This window comes from Phodopus roborovskii, unplaced genomic scaffold (genome assembly GCF_943737965.1).
Source record: "Phodopus roborovskii unplaced genomic scaffold, PHOROB, whole genome shotgun sequence".
NCBI lineage: Eukaryota > Metazoa > Chordata > Mammalia > Rodentia > Cricetidae > Phodopus > Phodopus roborovskii.
Genome location: NW_026125281.1, coordinates 11,756,222 through 11,783,095, shown reverse-complemented (window position 1 = coordinate 11,783,095; position 26,874 = coordinate 11,756,222). Strand labels below are relative to the sequence as shown.

At 39.2% G+C, this 26,874-nt stretch overlaps 1 protein-coding gene across 1 annotated transcript; it reads right to left on the bottom strand.

Annotated features, from left to right (window-relative positions):
• Positions 1 to 673: 673 nt before the first annotated feature.
• Vcpip1 (valosin containing protein interacting protein 1) lies at positions 674 to 25,587 on the bottom strand. Its single transcript, XM_051197077.1, has 3 exons — positions 22,869 to 25,587; positions 12,016 to 12,102; positions 674 to 3,402 (listed from the first exon to the last, which is right to left on the bottom strand). The coding sequence occupies exons 1-3, from the start codon at positions 25,585 to 25,587 to the stop codon at positions 2,534 to 2,536; spliced, it is 3,675 nt and encodes a 1,224-aa protein (XP_051053034.1). The 3' UTR covers positions 674 to 2,533.
• Positions 25,588 to 26,874: the final 1,287 nt, after the last annotated feature.

Here is a 26,874-nt window from a genome sequence, read left to right as displayed (position 1 = left end):
AACCCTGAAAATAAAGCTCAAATGGTTTGAATCAGTTGTCACATTGAGATCACAAGCTATTATGCTCCACTGAAGCCATACAATGCTATCACAATGGTAAAAAAAAAAAAAAAAAAAAAAAATCATCTACACTTATCTACACTTACATAAATACAGAGATATTTGACACAAAGTCTCTCAGAACTTACCCAAAACCACTAATTATCCCATTCAAATTTCAACTGATCTAAAATATGTTCAAGAATTTTAATGAATTCTCAAGCCTGTTTGTATTTTTTTTATCAAGGGAGAACCCAAACTGTCATTTATACCCAGTTAAATTTCTAACCCTAAATATCACAACTGTCACTAAAGACAATGTATTGTCAGAGATTAAGCCCATCTTCTAACGTTCACATGTGCATAATTTACACTAAATTCAAGTATTTAATAAGGAGATAAAATGTGTTTCTAGCCAGGCATTGTAGTATATGCCTTTAGTCCCAGCACTCGGGAGGCAGAGGTAGGCAGATCTCTGTGAGTTTAAGGCCAACCTGATCTACACAGAGAGCTCCAGGCCAGCCAGAGCTACACAGTGAGACCATGCCCAGAAAAAACAAAATTTGTTTCTGATATTCTAATGCTTTGAGATCCTGCCAGTTATTAACTAAACATACCGAGCCACAGAAGAGCATCTGTTAAAGTAGGGTGGTTATATAATTTATTTGAAGCAGTATATTTTCTGTTTTCTTGTACTTAAACCAGGGAAATAACTTTAAAGAATATTTCAGTGGCTTAATAAGCCCAAAGGATGACAGTGGTGAGTGAAGTGATGGGGAGGTGGCTTTCGATGGAAAGCACAGCTAATAGTTCAGAATGTGGTGACTCTTAATTCATGCAAAGCTAGTATACAATATAAAAGTTCTAAACGTTCCTAGCACTTTGATATAAAGAGGTGTGAGATAAAATATTGGAAAGCATGTGATATGATAAACACTAATGGGTGTGGTGTGGTGTGGTGTAGTGTGGTGTACATTATTTAACTCAGCTGCATCTGTAAAATATCTAGAGTCTCCATTCCTTCCTTTTTCAACAATGTGGGGTAATTAGTATTTGGATTCAGCTAACGGTACTGTCACAAACAATAAAGACCAAAACCTCCCTTATCCAGAAAAAGTTAAAAGTACAACTTACATCCCTTTCAAATGAACAGGTAGAGATTTTAAACACCTGACAATGTATTTTCTGACATACAGTTTTGTAGAATTGCAAACAGTTCTGCATCTGTTATATGTGCAAACAGAGACAGCCAGGCTTTGAATGCTCTAAGAGATTATATTAACATACATTTTGTCTTTCATTCATTCAAATTCAACTTAATTTCAGTAAACAAAGGAAAATGATGGGCTGAAATACATTTACAAATACAGATCTGCAGAATAGAATACAATAGTGCAGTACCGACCTCAGTACATTCTGCTTTTAAAGAGTAAGCATGGAAGCTGCTTCCAGGAAACTGGCACTGAAGAGTTAATGAGTGCAGTATTTAAGCAAATGCTCAGTTGCTCATGGTACGACACAGTAAGCTATGCACTCAAACTCAAGTGAAGCCAACAAAAAGAAAATCTTACAGAAAATCTAAGGAAAAATGAAACAGTTTTGGTTCAAAGGGGCTCAGAGACATTTAGTGTATACAGGCTTAAACACCACTGTGTCAAAACTGTAGAACAATGTAACCCATTCATAAAGATAAATTCTCTGTGACTCTGACATACTTTGAAAGTTAAAAATTAACTACTGCTACCATTATTCTTAAATTTTCTAAAACAAATTGTAATTCTTTTTTATGCAAGCTTTAAAAAATAACAGGTGAAACTTGACAAGGCCAAGACTAAAAAAATAATGGCAACATATTATCAACAAGAGCACACAAGGGGCCATATTGGCTCATACCAATTAACTGAATCACACTGACTTTATCATACTAGGACAGATCGTTCTTCCCGACTTAGCTCAAATCAGGAAAATGTTGTATCATTACACTCTACTGTCAGGATATTTTTGCCAACATAGCTGTCTCTATAATGTTACAAATTTTAAGTAGTCTAATAAAATGTTTTGTGTATTTTAAGATACATTTAGTTCAGGTAAACTTGAAACCAACATTCTTATGACAGGGTACATGTACAAACTCTCATTTCCTTTTCAATTCTGGTCTTTGCAGAAACCAAACATTTAGCAAGAGATTTTTCATGTCTGAATATTAAGACTTTCATGGAATTAAAATGATAAAGACCTTCCAATGAACCACATATATGGAAGAAACACTTTCAAGAGATCTAAACTAATTTACAAGAATTCAGAGCCAGCCTGGGCAGCAGTATATTAAAAGCTATTGCCAATCACACATTTGCTATCATGCACTGAATAACAAGATATAATCTTTGAATTATATACGTACAAGATTTTTAATGACTACTCAAGGTATGTGGCCCAGCCAACAAATATTACATATTCACAATAAACACTCTGCCTTTATTAGCCTCTAATTAAATCAAGAGTGATCCATCGGCTCAGCTGTGTTAGCCGTCTCAGCATCTTGACTATCCATCTCTTCCGGTTCCTCCATGGAATTTTCCTTTTGTGCTTTTGACCTTGTGGCAAATGCTGCTCCCAGGGTATCTGCCACACAACTATCAGTTGTTTCAGTATTGGAATTCTCCGTGCCACCAGTTAAAGAAAAAGACTCAGGTAAGCCAGTCTGAAGACTCCCAGGCCTCCCAGAAGAACTCACTTCTACTTTCCTTTGAGAAAGATCAGATGGCGTCTGCTCTGTACTTTGATCCCGCAAGTGTTTGTCCATTGAAGCCTGAATAGAAGAAACCATTTCCTGCAATTTTTTTCGCTGGGCCTCAACCACATCAGGATCAAGCTGCCTGCCGTCTCTCATTGTTACTACTCCAGGAGCTATTCGAATAAGCTCACTGTTACTAGGAGCAGCTGTGAACACAGGAGGCTCTGTTTTAATGGAACTATTACTAAAATCTGTCCCTGTGTTATGCTTTCTTACAGACAGAGTTTCCCTAGCTCTGGGATCAACGTGTGGGTTACTGGATGCAGTTCCTAGAGAATGCCCCTTTCCCTGAAAGGCAGTTACGTTGTGAAGTTGCTCAGATTTCTTTTTCACTACTCCACCACTACCTAGTTTTAATAACCCATGGGAGGGGCTTGATTCCCTACTTCTTGTAGTAGCCTCTGCTCGAACCTGACTTACAGCCTCTTTAACTAAATCTTCAACATCAGGACCAATGGGGAAATGTCCTGCAGCATCGACACACAACTCCAGTCTATCTTCAGAAGCATTATAAACAAAAGTTTTGCCAGGTAGATGCGGAAAGGTACAATGTTTGCCATCAGCCATGCCTAAAGAAAAGGAAAGATATTTAACATATTAAGATCTTACTTATAATACTACCAAAAGCATAACAAAGACATTTATGACCAAAATAGTGAATGTCTAATAGCAAGGGATACATGAACAGCTTTCAAAGAATTTGCTTAAAAATAACTTATTCTATCCACTACCAAAAACAAACAAACAAACAAAAATAAGACCTTAAAGTAGTTCTCCCTAAAAAATGGAGACTATATACATGAAACCATTATCCTATAGCAAAGTTAGGAAAGAAAGTTTAAACAAACATGTGAAATACAAAAACCAGCCACTATATAAACCAATAAGAAAATGTAATTTTATTTAATAAAATTTAAATTATAATTCAAACAAATATTAATTTCAACAGTAGGCAAAATGTCAATTAATAAAAATCCAGGTAGAAATTTTTCTTGGTATGCTTCTGGCATAATCAGCTGAAAAAAAAAAAAAAATTGAAGGTTGAAGGTGCCTGCCCTATGTAACTCCCAAGCACATCCTCAGGCCCTACCAAACCATACAATGAAAGAAAGGAAATACTCAAGATCTGGTGTAAGTGGCTTTTAAAAAACAAAGCATTGCGTTCATGCCTTTAATTCCAGCACTCAGAAGGTGAGGAAACAGGAGGGTCAAGTGTTCAAGGCTAGCCTGAATGAACTTCCAAAAGACCCTGCCATTGCCCCCATTTTCATGCACGTGGATTACATGTGGATGCTCAGTTGTCTCAACACCATTCATACAGCAGAGTATTCTTATCCAACTCTCAATTCTCTATCTACACCTAACATGGAAAAAAATAATTTCAGGGCCTGCAAGACAGCTCAGGAAATAAAAGCATTGGCAAGACAAGCCTGATGACCTGAGTAAGCTTGATCTGTGGCATTAGGGCACTAACTCCCAAAAGTTGGCCTCTGACATACATGCACAATGTATGACACATGCATGTCCACAAATCAAAATTTTAAATGTTTGTAACTAGAAAACAAAAAGGTTTATAATTTAAGCTTCTACTTAGAAAACTAGAACGAAAATAACTTTACAAACAATTATTTAAAAACTTGCAAATAAACAAAAACATAATAAACTTAAAAGTTAGAATTGGCATTCTAATGAAATGCTGTGACACTTCACATTAAATTTAACACTTTCATTCAATATTGATTATATTTTATGCATGTATCCACCACCAAACAACAACAAAACCCACAAGAGAATTAGAACTAGAAAAACAATTGGCTTTAAATCCTCCTTCATACCTCGTATATAAAACAAGCATAAGGGAAGAGAAAAACCTACCAATCCAAAAGATGTTTCTTTGAAAAAGACCAATAAAATTGATAAGCCAACCTTTTAGCCAGACCAGCCAGCAAATAGGAGGAAGGGAGCTGGTCAAGGGTGGTGCACACGCCTTTAATCCCAGCACTCAAGAGGCAGAGGCAGGCGGATCTCTGGAATTCAAGGCCAGCCTGGTGAGTTCTAGGACAGCCAGGGCTAGAGTGAGTTCTGGGACAGCCAGGGTTGTTATACAGAGAAATCCTATCTTGAACAACATAAGGAAAACAAAACAAAACAAAACAAAAAACAAAACAAAAGAAACAAACAAAAAACAAACAAGGAGGAAGGGAGGGGGCGCAAATGACCAACATCAGAAATGAAAGATTTACAGGTCTGTCAGGCATTAAAGGACAACAAGGAACACTATCAACAACTTTATGCCGCTACATTTGACAACATGGATGAAACGAACAGGTATGTTGAAGAGATAACCTTAAGGGTGCTACCTATTACAGAAATAAAATTCACAGTAAAACCCTGATCAACAGGAGGCTGGAGAGGTAACTTAACAGCTCAGGGTGCTTTTTCCTTTCAATCCCCCTGTAATTCCAGCCCCAGGGGAGCCAACATCTCTTCTAGCCTCAGACCCTTACATACATGGCACACACAGACACACACACTGAAACATATATGTAGAAAAAATTTAAAATACACAAAGTAAATCTTAAAACAAAACAAAACAAAACAAAAACCTGCCCAAGGACCTCTTCTGGGCTCATCAATACACATGGTATACATGCATGCATGCAGGCAAAACATTCATACACATAAAATGAAAACAGAAAATAAATTAGTAACTTAAAAGTAAATCTCTGTGTGTCGTTTCTAAACTGTCTATACATTCAATGAGATCACAGAAGAAAAAAAAATCCCAGATTTTTGTTATTGCTGATATCAATAACCTGATCCTAAAGTTTGTATGGATTAACAAGGACCCAGAATAGTACCCCACCACCACAAAAAAAAAAAAAAAAAAAAAAAAAGTTTTTCAGATGAAACAAAGGAATATTCACTCTGATTTATTTCAAGAATCACTATAAAAATACAATCAAGTCATGGCACTAGAAAAAGGAGAGACGACCACACACACACACACACACACACACACACACACACACACACACACACACACGTCTCTAGAATTAGACCTACATATATAAAGTCAATAAGCCTTAGCTTCTGTCTGGCTTTGGGTAATTTGGTGTTCCTAAGAGCTGAACCAGGGTCTTACACTAGGCAGCTGTTCTACCACTAAGATACAGTTTCAAGACAAGGTCTTCTAGGTTTCCTAGCTAGGCTTTGAACTTGTAATAATTCCCGAGTGTCTGAGCTTGAGCAGGTGCTAACTATAAATCTGTGCCACCACACTTGGCTTCAAGTGACTTTTAAAGCAAATTTACTGAGGTACAGTTTACATAAGATATAATTTACTCTTTAAGTATATAACTCATCAATTATTTTTTGAAGAAGCATCAAATTAAGCTAATGGATAAAATGTATGTTTGTCAATAATAAATAACTGACGATGCACAACTAAAATAAACCTTGATTTATACTTTTACAACCTATCAAAAATTAGCTTCTTGTTATACTTACAACTTTTTGTTTGTTTTGTTTTTTCTCGAGACATGGTTTCTCTATGTAGCCCTAGCTATCCTGGAACTAGCTCTATAGACCAGGCTGGCCTCAAACTCAAAATGGTCCGTCCACCTCTGCCTCCTGAGTCCTGGAATTACAGGTGTGCACTATCTCCACCTGGCTTACTTACAACTGTTTTTAATAACCAAATTATATTTGAAGATAAATATACAACTATAAAACATCTAGAATAAAACAGAGAATACAATATTAATGACCTTGGGTGGGTTAGGCATAAAGCCATGAACCATAAAAGGAAAAGTTATTAAACTGGATTTTATCTAAACTTAAAAACTTCAAAAAATATCAAAGATCTTCAAAAGGTAACAAGAGAATAAAAAAATTATAGTCTATAAAAATATTTACTAAACACTCATCTGATCAATGATATATACCTAAAACACACATAAAACAGTAAAAAATAAAAACCATTTAACATTGAGAAGGAAGAAAAGAAAGCAAATACATCAAAATATTAATCAACATCACTTTATTTGAGAAATGCAAATAAACCCTGTGGGCTAGTGCTATATGTGTATTAAAAGTTTTCTTTTTTGTGTGTTTTTAAGAAGAACTGGGTCAAGTGATACAGTTTCACTCAGTGTAAGAAGCAGAGACAGCGGGTCTCTAAGTTTCAAACCAACACAGTCTACATAGCAAGTTCCAAGCAGCTAGGATTATACAATGAGACCCTGTCTCAAAACAAACAAAAACAAAAAACAACTGGAGCTTGAGAGATGGCTCAGTGGTTAAGCGTAAGTCACTCTTGAAGAGGACCTGAATTTGATTCCCAAGACCCTTGTTGGGTGCATGTAATTCCAGCTCCAGGGGACTGGAAGCATCTGACTTTCTAGGGCACCTACCTGCACAAACATGCACAGACCTTTCTTTACGCACAATTTAAAATAATAAACTTTTCAATTAAAAACAAAACTGATAGTGCTTGCTATCAATCATTAGGACCCCAGATGAGCTCCCAGAAACCATGAAAAAGAGACAGGAATGCTGGTGTATTCATATAACCTCAGCATTAGTGCAGCAAAGACAGAAGGATCCTTGGGACTCACAGGCCGGCCAGCCTCGCCTATCTGATGAAAGATCCTGTCTCAACACTCAAGGTGGTCATCTCCTAAGGAACAGCATTTGAAGTAGCTGTCCTCTGGCCTCCACATGCATACACATGTGTACATATGCCCAAACACACAGTGTACCTGCACATACACACGAACACAAGCACACACACGCACACACACACACACACAAAAGTGACACTACCAAATGCCAATACAGACCTAAAACAAGTGGAATTTTCATACACTGCTAACAGAAATGAAAAATGGTCTAATCACTTTGGAAGATCATGTGGAAGGTGTGTGTGTGTGTGTGTGTGTGTGTGTGTGTGTGTGTGTAGTGTACATGTTCATGTGGGGGATTGCACATATGTGTGTGCATGTGGAAGCCATAAGTCAACGCTGGCTTTCTTCCTCTCATTTTCACCTTATGTTTCCCAGACAGGATTCTTCCCACTAATCCTACAGCTCACTGGTTTGTCAAGACTGGCTGGCCAGCCAGCAGCAGAAATACTTCTGTCTCTACTAAGACTATAGGCACATGCGCCATGACCTGCTTTTTACATGAGTGCTGGGATCTAGACTCAGAGCCCTAAACTTATGCAGTAAGTACTTTACACCAACAGAAACAGAGCCATTTCCCCGGTCATGGAATCCTAATAAAAGATGTATACTTACCACATGACTTTATATTCCAGTAAGTATTTACCAAGAGAAATGAAAAACTTGGATGGAGCCAGGAGCAGTGGCACACGCTTTTCATCCCAGCACTGGGGAGGCAGAGGCAGGTGGATCCCTGAACTCAAGGCCAGCCTGGTCCACAGAGAGTTCAGGCCAGCCAGGGCTACCCAGAGAAACCTCACCTCATAAAATAATAACAAATAAATAAAATAATAATGTATGTGAATACAAAAACTTGTACATAAATGATAAATGTTCACAGGGACTAGATTCATAGTAGCTAAAAACTGAAAACAGCAAACATCATTTGGTTGAGGTCTTTTTTCAATTAATGTGTATGTGTCTGTGACTTTACGCTCCATGTATAAGTGTGTTTGTGGAGGCCAGTAAAGGACATCAGACTCCCTAAAGCTAGAGTTATAGGCTTGAGAGATGCCCCAAGTGAGTGAGTGCTGGGAACTGAACTTGGATCCTCTGCAAGAGCAAAAAGCACTCTTAATTGCTGAACCATCTCTCCAGACCCAAGTATTAATTTATTTAATGTGATCCATTCAATCAGTGAAATGTTATTCAACAATGAAAATGATATCAGCTTCTAATACCTTCTAATACCTACTAATACACTAAAACAGAAATGAGACACATACATTACCCATTTTCTTGCTATGCTATATCCTACACTGTCTCAGGGCTTTACTAACAAGATGGCCTCATAGATCATAGATCACAGACACATGCAAAAATAAAAATCCCTTTTATAATTAAAAGCAACAGAAAAAGGCTTTTCTCTCTAAAGGCTGTAAGATCTCTGTTACTATTAAATTCTAGTATTGTACTGACAGGAGCAGCAAGTCATATGCAGACACAAGTCTACATGCCAACAAAACTCACAAGTAACACATGTGACACATCCCTCAGGCCAGTTTACCAGCAACTATGTGAGACAAAAGGAACCAGGCACACAAAGTCACCCTAATGCAGTAAGAAAAGGGAAAACAAATGAACTCAGGAAACAAATCAGTGGTTGCCAGTGTGTACAGACGAGAAAATAGGGGATGGCTAAACATTTGGAGTGAGAGAAAATATTCTATATTTTTAACTAGGTAGATACATTACTGCATGTTTCTCAAAATCCATACACGGTCTATAAAGTAAATATACAGCTTCTGTATATTCCAATCCAAATCCATAATGTGCCAAAATCTGAAACTTTCTTTAGCACAAAGTAATGCCACAGTAGAAGATTCTACACTGTGCAACTGGCTTCAAAACACAAGATGCCTTATGGACATTATACAAAATTATCTGCAAGTGATGTGTTTTAGGCAGTTATGACAAAAAATTGAATTTTTTACTTGAGTTCCATTAAAAAAAACAGCTCACTGTGTATATGTAAAGTGTCCCTAAATCCCTCCAAATCGAAAATGCTTCTGGTTCCACATACTCAAGGTATATAATACTTAATTTGTACCTGTATTCCCACGAAACGTGAATTTTACTCTGTATAAAACATGTCACAACAAACCTGTCTCTGGACTGACAAGATGACTCAGCAGATGAAAAGTGCTTCCCAAACAGGCCTGACAACCTGAGTTCAATGTCCAGAACCCAAGACCCAATGTGGAAAAAAAGAACTGACTCCTCAAAGTTACCCTCTGAACACAAACAAACAACATGTGACATGCGACACCCACACGCACTTAAAAACACACCCTCCCTTTTTCTCACACAAATCATATACATAATAGTAATAAATAGTAGTAATAAATAGTAATAAAATTAAAATGTTAATACTAATACTCTTGTCTTTTTAAAGATATTCTTTGCTTCCTTGATTCTATTGACCCAAAAGAAGAAAATATTTGCTTGCTGTTTAAACACTATTTGGTGAAATTGAAGTATTTCACACTATATATACACACTAAAAGTACTCATGAAATTATATATATGAGATTTACTTAAAACAGTCCAGTTGAGAAGACAGTTGAGGTGTATTAATAATTTATTAGTAATCGTGGAAGCCAGGAGACAGGGCACATGGAGCTCATAGTAACACTCTTGCTACTTTATGTGTCTGAACATTTCTATAACAGTCTAGTTGGGATTTGTTTTGTTTTAAAGAAAAAAAGTTCAAAGAATAAATGAACACCACAAAATTTTATACTTAATGTCTATAAGGCTACGTAAGAGAAATAAAAAGCTAAACCAAAGCGATACACTTGAAGCAAAAAGTACTCATGTTACATTTCTGCAAAAACATAGAAGGCCTAAATACATGCCATTCCAACTTCTCTCCCAAGTTATTAAAATCTGATAGGTATAACTATACTTACATAAAAGTATATTTATTTTTATACACAAAGAAGTTAAATGTAAAACAAGCTGTTTCCCAAAACCTTGAAAGCAATGAGATCTGCCAATCACTATTAAAATAAAACAATAAAAATACGGTATTATCTGGTTCTGGGACAGTCAGTCACACACAGTATAATCAGATCCATTTCTTGTGGGTTTCACAACTTGTCTTCTTTAGTCATTAAGGACCAAAACAGAAGCAAGAAAGCAATACAAAAATTTATGGCACACGCCTTTAATCCCAGCACTCAGGACGGAGAGGAAGGAGGAAGGTGGATCTCTGTTTTCAGACCAGCGTGGTCTAAAGAAAGAGTTCTAGGGAAGGCTCCAAAGCTACACAGAGAAAAAATTGTCCCAAAAAATAAAACAAAACAAAACTATTAATTATATTGCAGAAAACGTACCTGACTACATCAGAATAATAACAAAGCACATTGGTAAAGAAAGAACTGTACTTAAAAATCTATACACATGGGGTAGGAGCCAATGCACCAGTGAAGTGCTTGCAATGAACACAAGGTCCTGAGTTCAATCCCCACAACCCATTTAAAATACCAATGCTGAGGAGACCGGGATAAGGAGATCCCTGGAGCTCCCTGATCAGCTGGCCTAGCCCACTTAGCAAATGCCAGCCCAAAAGAAACCTTAGCCAAAACAAAAAACAAAACACACACACTGTGGCTAGCACCTGAGGAATAACACCCAAGACTCTGTTCTAACTTTTACACACATACATATATGTACACATAAACATGCACATACTTACACACAAGGCTGGGATATAGTTCAGTGGAGGGATACTTACACATACACACACCACATACATGTAGTCAGCGGTAGAATACCTGCCTAACATGTGTAAAGCTTTTGGTTCGATCCCTAGCACTAAAGAAGAAGAAAGAAAGGCCTCTCAGGCTGGAGATGGCTCAGGGGTGGAGAGCATGTCTGCCTTTGCAGAGGACCCCAGTTCAGTTCCTAGCACAGATGTCAGGCAACTCAAAGCTCCTGTAAGTCCAGTTAAGAGGATCCCAACACCTTCTGCTGCTGGAGAGCACTGGCACTCCCGTGCACATACACACATAATTTAAAATCAATGTTTAAAAGTGAAAAGTTGGTATGTCTCATAATGTTCAGACTGGCTGAGAACTGCTGGGCTCAAGCCACTCTTCAATTATCAACACCCAACTTGGACTACAGGCGTGGTACTATGCCCAGCTGTCAAAATCTTAATACTATGTTTACATGTTAGTGTTTTTAATAAAATATCATTTGACTATTCTTTTAAAGTATTGTTACATTTTACTTATTTCATGTATATGTGTGTGTGCACAGATAGAGGTCAGAGGCCAACTGTGGGGTTGGCTCTCTCCTTCCACCACGTGGGTCCCAGGGATTGGAACTCAGGTTGTCTTGGCAGCCTCTATCCACTGAGCCTTCTCGTTGGGCCGCTATTTGAATGTTCTTCACTTTGTAACAGCTTAAATAGAAACATTATTCAAGAGTAAAATCAGAATTTAACTATACCCATAGTTTTCTTCATAATATTGTAGAATACACCACCCTGCTGGAACATGTGAGGAAGTCCCTTTGCATAAGACCATACATCTTCTCCTGAAAGACAAAAATACATAAAGTGTAAGCACAGACCAGAGTGCCATCCTGGATTCTTTGCCTAGAACAGAGATTGCAAGACCAAGAATCAGAATATGTATAACACCGATATGAGACAATGGCACAGTAGAAGATGAATGAGCTATGTGGAGATAGGAACTATTGCCAAATGCTGTCACAGAAGAGCCTAGACCCTGTGTTTGAAGGCCCATGTCACTTTTCAAGACACCGTAACAATCCAAACTTCCTTCAATCTAAAGTTCCTTTAATTTTTAAACATAGGAGCTAAGAAAATATCTTTAAAACTGCACAAACCAATACTGAGTATATTAAACAAAATATATCTCAGGCCTCAGAGTAGCTCAAGAGACACTTGCTTGTAAACTCTGAGCAAGAACAGAAAAGATTATTTACAAAAAATCATTTTTAACTATAATATAAAATTGTTTGTGTGTGTGTATATGTCTGTGTGTGTGTGTGTGTGTGTGTGTGTGTGTGTTAAAAGTGAATAAAAAGAAAAAAGAAAGAAATAGCCAGGAAGAAAAATAAGTAGGCAGACTGAACATAACTGATTATCTTTTGTTATTCTAATGTTAAAATAAAAAAACCCAGAAATTTAAGGGGAAAATATTAAATATACCCAAAACAATCTTTAAAGACCATAAAATATTCAAAAAGAAACTACTATTTCACAAAATACATCAAGAGATTCCAAATACAAAACCAACAACAACAGAGCTGGAGTGCAACTAACAGTAAAACACACACTTAGCCTGCCCAAGGCTGAGGTCAATCCCTAGGAAAACAGGGGTGGGGGTGGGGTAGGGGGTGGGGGGGTGAGATGGGAGGGGAAATGTTTCACATTTGAAAATATCAAAGAACGGAGGAATAGAAGGTCACCTTCTGTTACCTTCTGTTTGTCAGGTATGGCTATGGCTATGTGCTGCTTCTTAAATAATGCTTTTTCTATCTGCTAAAGAACACAGGATTTCTTTATCAAGGAACTTAATTCACTTTAATAACAATAGCAATAATGGGTAATGTTTGTCTATCCTATTAGGAAATTATACTGTTGGAACTGAATTTTGTATGGAAATCACTGGTGATACTAATTAATTGTATGTTTACCATCCTTTCTTACACCATAAAGAGGGAAATGAAGTTGTATAATAGTCAGCTAAAGTTATTTTCAGTAACCCAGTTTAAAATATAAAATTTTAAAGGCCTTATTTTGTCATTTGAACCTTCAGCTAACCAGAATATCCAGTTATACAAATACTTTATTTGCTAATACAATACTAATCAAATCCCCCAAAGTACAAAAATATTAGTAACTCCTGGTAAAAGCTACACTGGCAAACTTATCAAACTTCATTTAGAAAAATTATTTCTATGGTGATCACCTTTCATTTAATTATGGTCATTCTTATCCTAAATGGTCATAGTCTTTCTAAAATACTCACAGATATTAATTTATTTAGAAAACATCAAAGACTATGGGGCAGCAGAGTTTGTGGTTTTGTTTATTAGTGGAGTTTTGTTTGTCTGCTTTGTTTTTTGGAGTAAGAATCTGAACAGGTGCCAAAGTGAGCATCTATACACAACTCTAATGAGAAAAATGTCACATTTCTTAGTATGTCATACTCCAGACTATGTCTTATTTCAGCAGATTGAGTATCTGTTTTCATCATCTCCTTATAAAGGCTATACAGACATTATTTTCCTCAACAGCCCCATTCCCCCTGACATCTGAATAGCATAGATACAACAGTGTACTGTACTATAATACACTATACTGTCTATGTAGTACACCTGTGTAATTTTGTGCATTAAGGGTAAGGCTTTCTCCACTGTCTGTCGACCAAGAACTAATTTTTATCCCAGTAAGAGAAATAGTGTCCCATCGCTCTTTGGTTAAATGAGGTATATATACATACACCCCAGCTGAGCCTCCATCATCTACCTCTCTCTGAGCTGAGAAGGCACTTTTACAGCTTCTCTTACTAGCATCTCTCTCCCTCACAAGCAAACCAGCTCAGAACAATTACCCCAATATCACAGCTAACATGGCTGAATCCTGCATATCAATCCAAAGTTTATAATACCCCTAGAATTAAACACCCATTAGAGTTCAAAACCTGTTAAGACAAACGTCATGGCACATCACAGTTCTGCTCATGAATATGCACGGCATCAACTGGCTAAAGAAAAGGGACGAACAGCTTCCTTTAGTATATGAATAGCTCCAGTGAGTTATCGTTATTGGTTAAAAGAATGGAAGAACAGAATGGAAGAACAGAAGGGGACTGGAGATCAGGTCTCTGAACAAGTCCACCACAGTCTCGTGTCTCACAAGATGGCATCTTCTCCATCTACATTACTACTGTGTCTGTCTCCTGCCTCACACACTGAAGAGAAGCAGTCTGAAGGTAACCCTCAGCTACACAAAGAGTCCCAAGGCCAATGTGAGCCATGGGACAATGTCTAAAAAAGAAAAGAAAATGAGCAAAAAAAAAAAAAAAAAAAAAAAAAAAGGAAAGGAAAGAAAAGAAAATATAGATCAAAGCCCAAGAGCTCCTTTTCTAAACACAGGAGCTACCAATCTCACATCATACCTTACCTTTACCTTCTGTTTGATTGCTTTCAATAAGACAGGGTCTCACCACAGAACTGAGACTAGCTTAGAACTAACCAACTCCCAGTCTTTCTTTTCTTCTGTCTCCTGAATGCCGGGATCACAGGCATTCACCAACAACCTCAGTTACCTCTACCTTCACTTTCCTGAAGCAACACAAACTGTTGCAGTTTCCTAAGGGCAGATAGCTTTTACATAATCCTTTAAAAGGCAACTTAAAGAATAAATTTAAAATTCAGTAATAGCTCATCTGGTAAAGGCACACTTACTTAAGCCTGATAAGCTGAGTTCAACCCCTGGACCCACATGATGGGAGGAGAACAATCCTAAGCTGTCCTCTGCCCTCACACATGTGCTACAGAGCATGTGCATAGGTGCGCGCGTGCGCACACACACACACACAATTAAATAAGCACAGTAAAAAATAAAGTATAAAATTCTATTTAAGTGCCATTTCTCTACAATTCATTGCTTTCTTCTTCTAAAGGAAAAAGTTTTCAGATTCAGGAAAGGTCAGTAGCCTATCAGACTTTCTATTCCCAGGCCCTGGCACAGAGCTGAGCAATTGCATTCCTAATACTGGTTGAGCAAACACATTGAATGAGTACCACAAATGAGGTTTTTCTCTGGCTGGAGAGATGGCTCAGCAGTTAAGAACACTGGCTCCTCTTCTACAGGACCTGGGTTTAAGTCTCAACACCTACCTGACAATTTACAATGGATCTGACACCCAATTCTGGCTTTTGTAGGTACCAGGTACACAAATAGTGCACACATACATGCAAGCAAAACACTAATGCACAACATTAAGGGGGGAGAAAAGGGTGGGGTTTTTGTTTTGTTTTGTTTTGTTTCCTTTTAAGCAAGCCTAAAAACAATTCGGGGGGGGGGCGGTAACTGAAGTAGGGTAACTGAAGTAGGGTAACTGGTAAGTAGCACTGGGTCTGTAAAATGTAAGCAATAGCATTACTTCTTTTCAAGACTCTAGTAAGTCAAACTTGGCAAAAACAAAAAGTGGCCCCACCTCATTAGGACAAACTCTCTCGAAGAGTATCATGGTGAACTTGAGTCCTCCATTATATCAACACATTTTACTGACAGGCCCCCACTAGCTTTAGAGTCAGCTGTTTTCCCAGCACAACAGTAAAGTATTTCTGGTCAATGTGCTATATGTGAAGATAGGAAAGTGCATATGCCACTAGAAATAACCTCTTTCCACGGCCTTCTGGAACCCTTCCTACACTTAGTTCTCCTCTCTAAACACAAGATATATGTATTACAGGATAATTTTTTTTTCTCACTTGGTTTTTCTTTTCTATTTGAGAGGTAATTTTTAACTTTTTAAAGTTATGTTTTAAGATCTGTTTTTAAGAATATGTATTTCTGTCAGGCGGTGGTGGCACACACCTTTAATCCCACCACTCGGGAGACAGAGGCAGGCGGGTCTACAGAGCGAGTGCCAAGACAGCCTCCAAAGCTATACAGAGACACCCTGTCTTGAAAAAACAAAACAAACCAAGAAGAAAAAAAGAAAGAAAGAAAGAAAGAATATGTATTTCTTTTCTTTTTCAGAATTATTTATTTACTGTATTAGTGCTCTATTTGCATGTATGCCTGCATGATAGAAGAGGGCATCAGATCCTGTTACAGATGGTTGTGAGCCACCATGGTTGCTGGGAATTGAACTCAGGACCTCTGAAAGAGCAGCCAGTGCTCTTAACCAGAGCCATCTATCTCTCTAACCCAAAGAATATATATATTTTCTAACCAAAAAAAAAAAAAAAAAACCAAGAGTTGAAATGAGTTTTTAAAGGAGTATCATAGGCTGGGGAAATGGCTCTGTGGCTAGAGGTACTTCCAAAGCCAAAAACCTGCATTTGCTCCTGGGACCACATGGTGGCAGGAGAGAACTGACCCTCACAAACTGTCCTTTGACCTCCACAGGAACGGACACAGGTGCACAGACTAACAATTTTTTTTTTTTTTTGAAAAGTCATCATTCCAATTTTCTAACTATAAATGTTTCTGAAGGTAATTTGGAGAAAGCTGGGAAGGGAGGGATACAGATAAAATAGCTACTAGGTATTATAATATTGCTGGACATGAAGACTAACTTTTTTTCTTAACCCAATTTGGCTTAGAAATCACTATATAGCCTAGTCTAGCCTCAAACTCACAGTAATCTTCCTACCTCACCTTAAGCAAACTGACTGTAGGTATGAACTACAAACACCCAATATTCTACAGCATGGCATAACTATGGTTGACAACAACTAACTGTGTATTTCAAAATAATTAAGAGGGAAGTATTTTCATGTTCCCAGCCCAGGAAATGATATGTCTGTGATGATAAATATGCCAATATCCTTGATCTGAACATTACACAGTGAAATATCACACCTTACCACATAAATACATTCAGTTACTGTGCCAGTTAAAATTAAAATCTATTAAGTAAAAAGTCAATGTGAAGTTTCTACTTTGCAACTTGAAAACTGAAAACTCTAACATCATATGAAATAGACTTACAAACACACACACACACAGAGAGAGAGAGAGAGAGAGAATGCATGGGGGCCCTGTGTGTGTGTGTGTGTGTGTGTGTGTGTGTGTGTGTGTGTGTGTGCGCGCGCGCGCAGATACATGGAGGTCAGAGGACAGCAGATGCTCTAACACTCTCTACCTTGTTCTCTTCAGAAGCTTCTCTCACTGAACCTAGAGTGTAAATGACCCTTGGGTTCCACCCACCACAGCACTACTCACCTCCCCACCTCCCATATGAAATATAAAGACCCAAAAGGAATTCTTAAAACTCTGAACCTGGATTGGCAAGGTGGCTCAGTGGATAAATGCACTTGCTGACGGGCCTGACTTCCATGTGTACAAAATAAATAAATGTGAACTGAAAATGAAGTGTCTGTCTGTTTTAGAGACGAAGTCTCATGTCACCAAGCAAGCCTCCAACTCATACACAGCTGGAGATGACCTTTCACTCCAGATCCTCTCCCCTCCATCTACTCAGTAATGAGATCACAAAGCAGGCATGCACCAGCACACCAGACTTTTGCAGTGCTGGGGCTTCACGCACGCTAGACAAGCATGTTATCAACTGAACTATATTCCTAGGCCTTAAATAAACAATTTGAGTAAATCTGGTTTAGAATAAAGTTGTTTATTAGAGAGAAGGCTAAAGGTATTAATTTACCAACTCTCTGCTCCTCCTACACACCCTCCTATTTAAACATTTGCTTTTATCAATGCTTAAAACAGTCTCCAAAGATTATGTTTTGGTTGTTGTTGTTTACTTACATTTATTTATTTGGAGGGCAAGGTTCAAACCCTACAGAAAATCTTCAGGATTCAGTTCTCTTCCTTTTTATCAGTTACTGAGGGAGGATCAAACTCAAGTCTTCAGGCTTGGCAGCAAGTGCCTTTACCTGCTGAGCCATCTTGCTAGCCCAATCGAAATTATTTCCAAGAAACATATCCCTGGTTCTACTTATTCCCAGTCCCTTAAGTAAATCCAGTTTTTAGTGTCACCACTAAGTGTTAAAGGATGTAATTACGATGCACATACATGGACACAAACCCAAACATGTATAGGAATGTATACACACACAGGCATCTGTGTGGATGTAATGATTAACTTTTTTTCCTGAAAAAAACAAATATTAAGAACTGCCACATCTTACTTTATATATATTGGAACTCTTTGGGAGAAAATTATAAATAAAATATATCAAATGGCTAAATCACAGAAAGTGATTAATCTTCAAAGCATAACTACATAAATCACCTGTACTCTATATGCATCAATATCATATTATGGCTATTCTCACTACAAGTGTACTACCTATAAGTAAGCAGAACCATACAATGGCACATAAGGAATCACAATATGAATAAGCATGATGTGGATTTCAAACTTTCACCCAGCATTTGAAGAAAAATATAAAGAGAGAATAATAATATAGAGATCCAATGTCACCTAAAAACAAACAAAAAATAGCATCTGAGTTCTCATGTGATTTTGGAAAATCCTGAGGTATTATGATGCACTTAATCTAAGCAGAAACATGTTTGCTAAGCACATGTGAGGTCCTAAATTTAGCCAGCCACCAGTACCACCTTCATCAATACATAAAAAATAAGTTATGAAATGTTATGAGGTTTTTGGGTGCTGGGGATTGATCCAAGTGGGTCCTATATTTTTAAAGTCTATAGTAAAAAGCCTTTCAGGAAGAAAAGCAATACAAAAAAATCCTACAAATGTCTCCATTTCTCAAAAGTTTGTAACAAACTGACATAAAAATCACATTTTAAGTGAACTACAGACAAACCTTGTTTTTCACCTAAACCTATCTTACTTTGTGATAAAGCCATGATAGTCAGAAAATAAAATAGAATGCTAACAAAAAAAGAAATAAGCCAAATTCTTATGATAGACCATAAAATGGTACAGATAACTGATCTACAAGGGATTATAGTAACATATTTACAAAGCTATAAAGATAACTGATCTATAAGGGATTATAGTAACATATTTACAAAGCTATAATTGGGTTGATTTAAACATTTTATGAAGCTGGCAGCCTATAATAACCAATAAGTTTAATAAACCCCAATGGTCTGGATAAAATGGATTAAAAGTACATGTGAAATATCACAGGAAAAATACTGTATCGTATACTAGCATCATGATTCAAAGCAACTTGGACTAGTTCCTTGAATGCCCCATACTGAGCAGACTATGTATTATTTTGTTGATAGTTCCTTAACACACCCTCCCCATCATGATATATTGAACCATCTGAAGCTATGAGCTAAAAAACAAGCAAAACACTCTCAAAAAAAGAAAAATCACATGTTCCTGGCTATTGCAAGTCAGCACATTTCACCAATACAATCTCCAAATATATGTATGTTTTTTTTTAAATGCTATGCTAGCTATCTTTGAGGTTTATCATTTTTATGTTTTAATGAAAGCTGTAAAAGCAGGAGGCTCCCTCAGCAGAGACCCTCAGGATGATCTGAGTGTGAAATGTCCCCTGCAGGCTTTAGCACTTGATAGCTTGTTCCCAGTGGGTGTTTCAGTAGGTTTAGGACCTGTGGCCTTGCTGGGAGAATTAATGTCACTAGGTAAGCACATTAAAGTTCCAAAGCCTCTTCCTGTAGTTCCCAGTGAGCTCTCTACTTCCCTTGGACATCTTAAAATGTGAGCCCAGCAGTGGGGGCCCACACCTTTAATCCTACCTCAGCACTCAGGAGGCAGAGACAGGCAGATCTCTGTAAGTTCGAAGTCAGCCTAGTTTACAGAGTTATCTCTAGGACAGCCAACACTGTTACACAACAAAACCCCGTCTCAAGGAAGCAAACAGTGAGCTCTCTCTCAGCCTACTGCCCCAGATGTGGCTGGCACCTGCATGCTGCCATGCGTCCCGGCCATGATGATGACAGACTCTTATCTCTCTGAGACCATCAGCCCAAATAAACCCTTTCCTTGGCAGGGCGTTTAACCATAGCAACTGCTAAATAATGCGTTGTTAAGTTCACAGAAGGCAGGACTGTCTCATTCATCTGTGTGCCTCTGACAGTCTCAGGTTCACAGCACACATTCATTTCGATGAACTAATCTGTGTTCACTCACTCAGCAAGCAATTGTACCAGGTGATAAGGTATTCATTAAAACAGGTCATACTGTCCATGTTTGGAGACTTTCAAATCCAGTACAGGGAGGGGTAAACAAATAATTAAAAAAACAAACAAGATCATTAAGCTTGTAATAGGTGTTGTAAGAAAAATGAACAGGATACAAAAACAAAGGGGGCCCTACTTAGAATAGTAAACAAAAGTCTCTCAAACCTTTAGAGGATATATTCAAAACTATGAGTAAGAAGGTAATAAATAAGTACTGTAAAGCTTAATAAGCTATTTTCTAAACAAAAAGGCGGCTAATGTCTACATTTGAAATTTGTAATTTTCCAAACAGCTCCTGTTGTTTTCTAGCATCACCAACCTAAACATCAAGTAACTTAATACTCTCTATTTTATATATGGTCGATTTAACTATTCCAAAACTAGTATTTTTACAACCACATTGCTTTTAAAGCGTACCTTCTCTACATAGAGAGAGAAGATTAATATTTAGACAGGAGCAGGCACTGTCATAGTACTTTGCCTGTTTGGGGCTTTGATTTTGTTGTTGTTGCTGTCTTCACTGGAGACAGTGTTGCTATGTAGTTCAGGCTCACGTGAAGCTCATGATCTTCATGCCTTAGGTTCCAGAGTGATTGAAGTGCTAGGATTACAGGTGTGCACCCCCATACCACGCTTGTGTTATTTTTTTAAAGCAGAAGTATCTCAAATCAGCAAAATATACCCACATACATAAATTCTGTGTTGGCAAGAGATATGTACATATTAAAAAAAAAAATCTGATGGATTGTGGACAACAATGTAAATATTAAAAGTGAAGAGGATGAGAACAGAAGGTATCTTGAAGAACTCATTACAATCTAAATAGTTCTCAGAAAATTGGATGCAGGAAACTTAAATTGAAATAATTATAAACTGACATTTTTAATACCTTTCATTATAAAATATATTACCAGTTTGGGTGGTAGTGGTACACGCCCCTTTAATTCCAGCACTCAGGAGGCAGAGCCAGGTGGATCTCTGTTAGAGGCCAGCCTAGTCTACAAAGTGAGTTCCAGGACAGCCAAGACTACACAGAGAAACCTTGTCTTGATAACCAAAAGAAACAGAAAAAGAGAAAGACATTATTATCATCCTGTTTTTAACTTGGGAAATTGCCAGTCTTAAAATGTTTCCTGTATATATCTAGTTGTATCCATTTTTGTGAAGATGTTATTTAATTTTTCAGAGTTCTGAGAATACTTTACCCATGCTCATATCATCTATAAGAGATATTTTCTACGGAAGCAACTGAAGTACTGGGGAGTTAATACTTGGTGTGAAATCACTAAGTAGTAGGACCAAGAATGAAATTGTGTCTTCTGATTCCAAATGTCATATAGCCATTCCTCTAATCTATGCAGTCTCTAAGAGACCACAGCATCCTAGAAATATGGAAATACCTAGGTCTGCCTGCCAAACTAAAATCAACAATGGGAACGTGAAAGTTTGTACAGTTTTTAGACCTCCCGATAACTAGTAGGCTCCCAACTTACTAAACCAGTAATAACAAATCTTCATTATAGTAGCCCAAGGCAAAATTCACTGCTATTTAGTAGTCTGAGAAAACAGAATCTAAAGCTAGCACCTGTTTAGCTGAACGTTCTAGTCTTGGCAAAACTAAGGCCCTTCTAACATTTAACATTTAAATTTTACTTCATACTTAAAAATGTGTGTAAACAAGCTAACACTGACTTAAGAGACAGAGGTTAAGCAAATAATGGGAAAAAAAAGATGTACCAGGAGGCAGTATCCCAAGTCATCTAAATGTTGAAATTATGTACTCAACTGATAATGTATTTTCCTTCAATTTATGCTAACTTATTAAAAAGCAACTCTTAACCCATTGTCTTCTTTGTTTCTTATGAGCTATTCACTGCAATTATGGCAGTGTCACTGGACCATGAAATTAAACACAACCTAGTGTACACATAAGGAAAACACGATGAAGGAGAGAGAGAACAGGAAATGGAGGAGATAGGCTATTAGGTGGGAGTGCAGACTATAAACACCAGAAACTGCAATTCATCAAACAGGAAGTCCTGAGATCACATGACAGGCTGGAAACCGAAATTAAAACTAAAAGAAAAGGGATCAAAATGGAAAGGCCTAAGAGCTCAGGCAGGGAGAAAAAGAAAGGGCTTTAATTAGATACATTTATTTTTTTTAAACAATTTTTGAAATAAATGCTACTTAAATATCTTGATATATTTAGATAATTTGGTGACAGTTGAGGAATTAGATTTTGTAGTTATGCTTTTCTAATACTCAATAATCATATTAATATCTACTACCAAAACACTAAAGAAAATAATTTTCTCCTAATGTATAGAATCAAGGATTTATGGTAATCACAGTTCCCCACCCCCAACAAAAAAAAATCTCAGTATTTTATACTCGCACCTATGACATACCATCAGACTTCAATGTCTCTTACCCATTAATGTTGCTAAAAGACACAAGGAGTACATTTCTTTGTCAGCTTGCTCCTGCAGGTCCTTGGATGACAGTTTGCCAGTAACAGCAATCTCGTCTTGTTTCACAGTGTGGGCTGAGTGTGCTGCAGCAGACTGACCACCTTCTGCTTTGCCTTTTAAGATCTCTATTGTAATTCTGTCACCATGCTGTAAAGGAACCGGCTCCTTTTCCATTCCTGCCTGGGGTGGCATTAACTCTTTAGGAGGAAAGCCATATCTAATACACTGTAAATACGGAGGAATGCTGAACTCTCTGGCTATACTTTCCTGAAGTTCAAAAAAGGTTGTTGAAGACTTAAGGGTAACCATGGACTGCCGTCCATCATTAGTTGTTATCCGAATCTTCTTCTCTTTAGAAGTTGTAGGTGAGTAGGGAGCCTTGGTGGGGGTGGCAGGTGCAGACGATGGCCCATCGCGAATAGTACTTGGGGAAACAGTTCTGGGCTGCCCCTTTTGCTCTTGTTTTAATTTCTCTGTTTTCCGTTTCTGCATCGCAGAAGCTTGTTCTGTGATGTTCTGTTGAATAGTTCTTTCAGTTTTACTCATGTTTAATTCTTCCTTGTGCAAAGTTTTTGTTTTCTGTCCAGTAAGAATAATTTTAGTTGGTAGCTGAGACTCTAATTCTTGTCCTTGCACATCTCCAACTCTCTGAGCATGAGCACCATCTATATTTACAGGAGTGTAATCGTCAGGGTTCTTTTTTGCAGTCTGATGCAATATAGTGTGGACAACTTTCTGAACTAGGATCTCACTCCCAAATTCTCCAGGAAAGTGCTTGGTAACAAGTTTCATTGCAACATCATAAACATTACTATTCAAAGATGGATCACTTTCATACTGGAACCAATATACTGTTTCCCTGACCACTCTCCCTCCCCATTCCAGAGTGATAGGAAAAGCTTCTGGGAGGTTATCATATTCTTTCCCTTCCCAAAAATGTTTGAATCCACAACCACACTTGCCACCAGTAGACCTGGAATTAGTTCTGTCTCCATCCAAATACACAATAGAGCCATCTCCCCTGACTCTTCGCACAGATGTGCCATGGCACCAATTACAGGCTGTTAGATTACTCAATCCATAGTCTGGTACCAGAACATCTTTCACTGTATCATATGAACAAACCAAATTGTTTAAGGGAAAGCTGTAATTTTTGTCAGGCCTCAGCTGTCCGTGAGTACTTTTTGCCAGGTTATACAGTTTCCCTCCTGGAGCCAACCACTCAGGAGGGACATGAAGTTCCGAAAGGGCACCACAGAGCAAACACTTGTGAAGGCGATTATCCATTACTGCTTTTTTAGCAGCTGCTGTAACTTCCTCAGGCTGAACCCCTATCACGCCAGTCCTTCGGTAGAAATACTGATGTACATCTGCAACCAGACTGGGATGGATGCCATGTTTGTCCATAAAGACTTCTTCCATAGCAGCAACCAGCCTAAGTAAGTACTTATCTTGCAAACTTCTGTCTCCTCCAATAACACAACCACCATCCTCCTCAAGTTTGATGTACTTCTTAATAAGATCCTGAGGCACACCCCACGCTTTAGGAAGCAAATTCATGGGCAGTTTGGGCAAAGCAGCCCCCTTTATGCCTACCAAGGGGATATAATGGTTTCTACCGGAGCTACTCCACGCAATACAGATTGGCTTGTTCAAATGACCATCTCTCCCAGTGCATTTCTCTGCAGGGATGAGCCCAGGCAGAAAGGTGGCTGAATAATCGCCAGAGCTTCTCATGCCACTGAGGGAATCTAAGAGAATTATGGGGCGATGCAACACATTAGCAAGGCCGAATATGTGGATGTTCCTCAGGCCTAAGGGGACACCCTCAGGTGGCACAAACAGAGGGTCACACTCGTTGATAATGTCCTCCCACTCGGCAGCATCGATGAAATCATGGAACAGGGCTTGGTATCGAGCCAGGTGCTGCTGAAAGTGCTGCTTAAGATTCTCCCGCAGGGCATGCCAGAAGAGCTCCCGGCCTACTAGCGCCCGAGACACAGCGTGCACCAGGCAGTGTCCATCCCCGTCCACATGCACTGGAATGAGGCATTCCTGACTTTTATTGGCCCGTTTGATATCCTCCAGAGTGTCGTGCAGGTACAGGAGGCTTCCGGAGCGGTCCTTGCCGTAGCCCACTGTGTTGACGTGCTCGGGTTCGATGAGGAAGGCACGGTCGCCCAGTAACGCGCAATCGAACAGCTCGCCCTGGTTCATGTCCCGGAGCAGCTTGGCCCGGCCCGTCTGCTTGTCCATTCCGTAGCGTGCCAATATGGGCGACAGCAATTTGCAGTGGTAGTTGGAGAGGCCCATCACCTTCACGAGTTCCGTGTTCTTCTTGGGCGCCCCCGTCACCCCGAGCAGCGCGTTCCGCAGCAGATTGTGCAGCACCACGTCCGGGTCGGTCACCTCCTCCACCCCCAGCAGCTGCTGCTGCTCGTGCCGCTGCCCGCACTCGGTACACTCGATGCTGACCGAGCCCGAGGCCGGGAAGAACAGGCGCGCCTGGCACTTGGGATCCGGGCAGCTGCCGGAAAGGATCCTCCGGTCCCTCCGTTTCGAGAGGCCCCCCGGGGCCGCCGCCGCCGCCGCCGCCAGCGACGACGACGACGACGTCTGCGGAGCCTCGGGGGGAGGCGGCGGCGGCGGCAGCGGCGGCGGCGGCGGCGGCTGAGACATCGCGCTCGGCTCTCGCTCGCTCGGCGTCCCCAGCGACCCTCAGAGCATAGCCAGACCGCGGGCGGCCCGGCGAGGTCTAGCGCAGGCCCAGGGCAAATGGCTCTGCTCTGCCTACCAGTTCCTCCTCCTCCCAGGCGAAGGCGGAAGCGCCGGACGTTGTTTCTCCTCTCACTTCTCCACTGCCTTAGCCGTTGCCCCGAACGTAACGGCCACCACCCCACCCCGCACTCACACTCACTCACTCTCGCTCTCTCCCTCAGACACAGACATACACGCCCTCACCGGAGACTGCGCAGGCGTCGCTTCCGCTCTGCCCTCTGGGAACGAGAGTCTTCCGGCTCCTCTCTCGCGAAGGAGCGCTAGGCGCTTCCGTCCAGAATGAACTTCAAGTACCATGATGCAAAGCGACGCCGCGCGCGAGGGGTGGAGGAAGAGGAAGGCATCAGAAGGCGGGGGGCAGAAAGGAAGAGGATGACGCGCGGGGCTTGCCGGTAGTTGTATTTTTAACTGGGTCTCTTCTGTAGTTTATTTCCCCCTTCTGTGGCCCAGGCGAAAGAATCGGAGAGACCACATTTCCTAGGATGCTGTGCGTGGTGTCCCGCCGCACTTTCCCTCTGGGCAGAAAGGAGTTTGCTTGGTCAAAAACAAGAGCAAATAAAATTTGAATGGTGTGGTAGAGGGTCTGAAGTCCACGACCGCTTCAACGGCTGGGGAGTGGGAAGGCTATAAGGGCAAGAGAGGAAAAAAACAATCCCAGTGATATGCGGGGCTAGGAAGCGGAATTAAATGATTTAATCCAGGATAGACGTCCTGGATTAAATGGAAAAAGGATTAAGTGGGGAAAGGGAGCTTTCTATGGGGCTTTTTTTTTTTTTTTTTAGTATATTAAATTTCCGAATGCTCTCACGAAATCGGTAGTATAGGCTTTATCGTGTAGGTAAGATTTAACTCCAAAAGGTTAACTTTTTATTATTATTATTTTATTATTATTATTATTATTATTATTATTATTATTATTATTATTATTATTACCACATTGCTAGCAAGGGCCGTAATTGAGCTTCACCATATTCATAGTTAACGTATTCCACTGCTCTATAAATTACAGCAAATTAAATAGAGAACACTAACAAGAAGGTGAGAATCAACTAGCCAGTGACAAAATCTGGCGTTTTGATGGGCCACAAGGAACTTAACTTTCATTTTTTAATATGCATTATTTGGACAGTGAACAGCACTTCGCCAAAAAGCTAGATTTTTAAGATGTTACTATCAAGCCACCCTGAG